The 3,536-nt window shown below is 45.1% G+C and overlaps 1 protein-coding gene across 1 annotated transcript; it reads left to right on the top strand.

Annotated features, from left to right (window-relative positions):
* Window positions 1-231: 231 nt before the first annotated feature.
* Window positions 232-3,288, top strand: LOC125218218 (laccase-12-like). The gene is made up of 6 exons (XM_048119850.1): window positions 232-402; window positions 604-755; window positions 872-1,116; window positions 1,296-1,424; window positions 1,775-2,734; window positions 2,930-3,288. The coding sequence occupies exons 1-6, from the start codon at window positions 277-279 to the stop codon at window positions 3,058-3,060; spliced, it is 1,743 nt and encodes a 580-aa protein (XP_047975807.1). The 5' UTR covers window positions 232-276; the 3' UTR covers window positions 3,061-3,288.
* The last annotated feature ends 248 nt before the right edge of the window (window positions 3,289-3,536 follow it).

Here is a 3,536-nt window from a genome sequence, read left to right as displayed (position 1 = left end):
TGCCGTAATTTTTTGAAGCAAAAATGACTTGTTAATTAAGAAATGAGAAATTAATTTTAATTGAGTTTTAATGCGACAGTGGGTGCAACAACTAGTCCGACAAAACCACAAGGTTGAACTAAGTTACCTCCACTCCCATAACCTAATCCGCCAACCTCAAACAACCTCTCTTTCTCTCTCTCATTTTGTAGTATATAAAAGGAAGTCCTCTCCTCTCCACTAGACACTCACTACACAACCAAACATCAGCTCTCACTGAAAAGAAATCAAGCAAAAATGGAGGTATTCAATCACAAGAGTAGCAATAGCAACATTCTCTCTTTCTTTGCCTTCACATTGCTAGCCTTGCTCCTCATTACCACTCCCCTAGCAAATGCCAAAGTGCATAGTCATCATTTCGTCGTAAGTACTCTCTCGCTCGTCTTTTAATTTTGCTCGTTCAGATATTCAGGTGTGAGCTGTCCCGTGTCGAAAATGTCAAGTTAAAAAAAAATAACAACTCCTATAACAAATTGCTTTTAACTAAGACTGGTCTCGCCTTAACGTATCAGTATCAGTATCATGTACGCCCAGCGCGCTAACTATATACATCATGGTGAATAGGTTCAATCAACACCAGTGAAGAGGCTGTGCAAAACCCACAACACGATCACGGTCAACGGGATGTACCCGGGGCCGACCTTGGAGGTGGAAAACGGCGACACCCTCGTCGTCAACGTTGTTAACCGAGCTCGTTACAACGTCACCATCCACTGGTACACAATTATTATAGTATAGTACATTTAGCAACAATTGCATGGATGCATGCACACTATTTCACATACATACATTATATCTTAAGTTATAAATAATTAAATATTGGTTGGAATAGGCATGGAGTGAGGCAGATGAGAACTGCTTGGGCTGATGGGCCAGAATTCATCACCCAATGCCCCATCCGGCCCGGTAAGAGTTACACTTACCGGTTCACGATTCAAGGACAAGAAGGAACTCTTTGGTGGCACGCCCACAGCTCGTGGCTCCGAGCCACGGTCTATGGAGCTCTCATCATTCGCCCTAAACAAGGAGACTCCTATCCCTTCCCTAAGCCCCACCGTGAAACTCCCCTTCTTCTTGGTATTTTTTTTCTCTCTCTCTTAGGGTCTGTTTGGTTTGTCTAGTTTTGTCGAGAAAAAAATCTTTATAAAGTAAAAAATAATTATAAAATCTTCGCACTATCTTAACTTGTCATATCAAATCAAGCAAACCAAACGAGCCCTTAAAGATGTACTGAAACAGCTAGTGGTGATGATTAGGTGAATGGTGGGATGCAAATCCCATTGATGTTGTGAGAGAAGCTACGAGAACCGGAGCCGCTCCTAACGTCTCCGATGCATACACCATCAACGGCCAGCCCGGTGATCTATACAACTGCTCTAGCAAAGGTTCGTTTCTCGGTCAAAAAAAAAATTCCTAGATGAATTTTTTTTTTTCTATTATATAAAAGGAAAACACGCCAATACTAATATGCGTAAGCTTCTGTTTCTCTTTAAACACATCATTAGCATTGCCGTATTTTCATTTTATAAAATACAAAAAAAAGGTTTCCTTTCAAGGAACTTTTTAATCTCAAAACACCTAATACGAAAAAAATTTCAGTTTCTCAAGTTAGAGTTCTATTTCTCTGTCCATGTTTAAAAGTCTCATTTACTTTTTACACGAGTTTTTAATAAATTAGTCTAAATAAAATAAGTGAGTGAAATATGAGTCTCATTATCGAAATAATCTGGCGCAGACACGGTGATAGTACCAATCAAGAGCGGAGAAACAAATCTCCTAAGAGTTGTGAACTCCGCTCTGAACCAAGAACTCTTCTTCAAAGTCGCCAACCACAAGCTGACGGTGGTCGGGGCCGACGCCTCGTACCTCAAGCCCTTCACCACCTCCGTCATCATGCTCGGGCCGGGCCAGACCACCGACGTCCTCATCACCGCCAACCAGCCCCCCAACCGCTACCACATCGCCGCACGCGCCTACGCCAGCGCCCAAGGCGCCCCCTTCGACAACACCACCACCACCGCCATCCTCCAATACTCCTCCTCCTGCAGCCGCGGCAAATGCACCTCCTCGAAGCCCGTCAAAGCCGTAATGCCCGCCTTCAACGACACCGCCACCGCCACCGCCTTCACCACCAGCTTACGAAGCCCGAGGCGAGTCGAAAACGTCCCCACAAAAATCGACCACGACCTTTTCTTCACGGTCGGGCTCGGGCTCAACAAGTGCCCGGGGCGGGCCCGGGCCCGAAACTGCCAGGGCCCGAACGGGACCCGGTTTGCGGCCAGCATGAACAACGTCTCGTTCGTGCTTCCGTCAAACTTCTCCCTCCTGCAGGCGCACCAGCAGGGCGTGCCCGGGGTTTTCACGACCGATTTTCCGGCCAGGCCGCCCAGGCAGTTCGACTACACGGGCAACGTGAGCCGGTCGCTGTGGCAGCCGACCCGGGGCACGAAGGTGTACAAGCTGAAATACGGGGAGACGGTGCAGGTTGTTTTGCAGGGGACGAGTATCTTCACGGCGGAGAATCATCCCATCCATCTCCATGGCTACGATTTCTACATCGTGGCGGAGGGGTTCGGGAATTTCGACCGGAGGAAGGACACGGCCAAGTTTAATCTGGTGGACCCGCCGATGAGGAACACGGCGAGTGTGCCGGTTGGTGGTTGGGCCGTGATCAGATTTGTTGCTGACAATCCAGGTCAGCGTAACTAGAGTTGTCAAATGGGCTGAGCTGGACACAATTTTAGTATAGCTAATTATTTTGGTGGACTAGGCTTGGGCCAAGTTGGTCTTAGTCGGTCTGGCACATTTGACATCTCTAAAGATAACATATTAATTTATCTTTTTTCTCTTTTCGTCTATCTGATTTGTGATTTTTCTTGGATGCCAACAGGAGTGTGGTTGATGCATTGCCATTTGGATGTGCATATCACGTGGGGTTTGGCGATGGCTTTCCTCGTTGAAAATGGTGTCGGAGAACTTCAAACGTTGCAGCCACCACCGCCGGATCTTCCCGTTTGCTAGGTTTATTGAGACAGAGGGCAGAGAGAGATATCATGGCTTCCTTCAGCAAGTTTGATTTATTAAATCTGTATTGTTTACCCCAAATATGAGGAGTATTTTGCTTTTTCTACTGTTTACTTAGTGTTGATGTTCATTCATTGATCTTTGTTGGAGGATAAGTTGCTAAGTTTCTTTTCTAGTTAATTGGCTTGCTATATTAAAAGCATGGGTACTACATCTTTTATGGTACTTTTATGAGTCTTATACAACTAGCTTTGGTATTTCTTATACTCTTTATTCGTGGCTTGAAATGCAAAACCATCTCAATTGTAATGTCAATGGCAAAATTGTGTTAGGTTTTCGCGGATGAAGGCTATACATTTTTTTCGGGATTGCAAACATGCAACATTCAAACTTCAGGGACTGCTATGTAATTTACTCTTTTTCTAAATAAAGAAATCTATTACTCCCTCCGTCGTTCCAACTAAGTTGATACA

Source organism: Salvia hispanica, chromosome 4 (genome assembly GCF_023119035.1).
Source record: "Salvia hispanica cultivar TCC Black 2014 chromosome 4, UniMelb_Shisp_WGS_1.0, whole genome shotgun sequence".
In the NCBI taxonomy this organism is placed as follows: domain Eukaryota; kingdom Viridiplantae; phylum Streptophyta; class Magnoliopsida; order Lamiales; family Lamiaceae; genus Salvia; species Salvia hispanica.
The sequence above is the reverse complement of the archived record's forward strand: the minus strand, read 5'-3'. Positions and strand labels throughout refer to the sequence as shown.

Coding starts and splice junctions, on each gene's coding strand:
- LOC125218218 (XM_048119850.1), top strand. CDS start 277: ATGGAGGTATTCAATCACAAGAGTAGCAATAGCAACATTCTCTCTTTC. Junction 403..603: donor TGCATAGTCATCATTTCGTC/GTAAGTACTCTC, acceptor CATGGTGAATAG/GTTCAATCAACACCAGTGAA. Junction 1,117..1,295: donor TGAAACTCCCCTTCTTCTTG/GTATTTTTTTTC, acceptor GGTGATGATTAG/GTGAATGGTGGGATGCAAAT.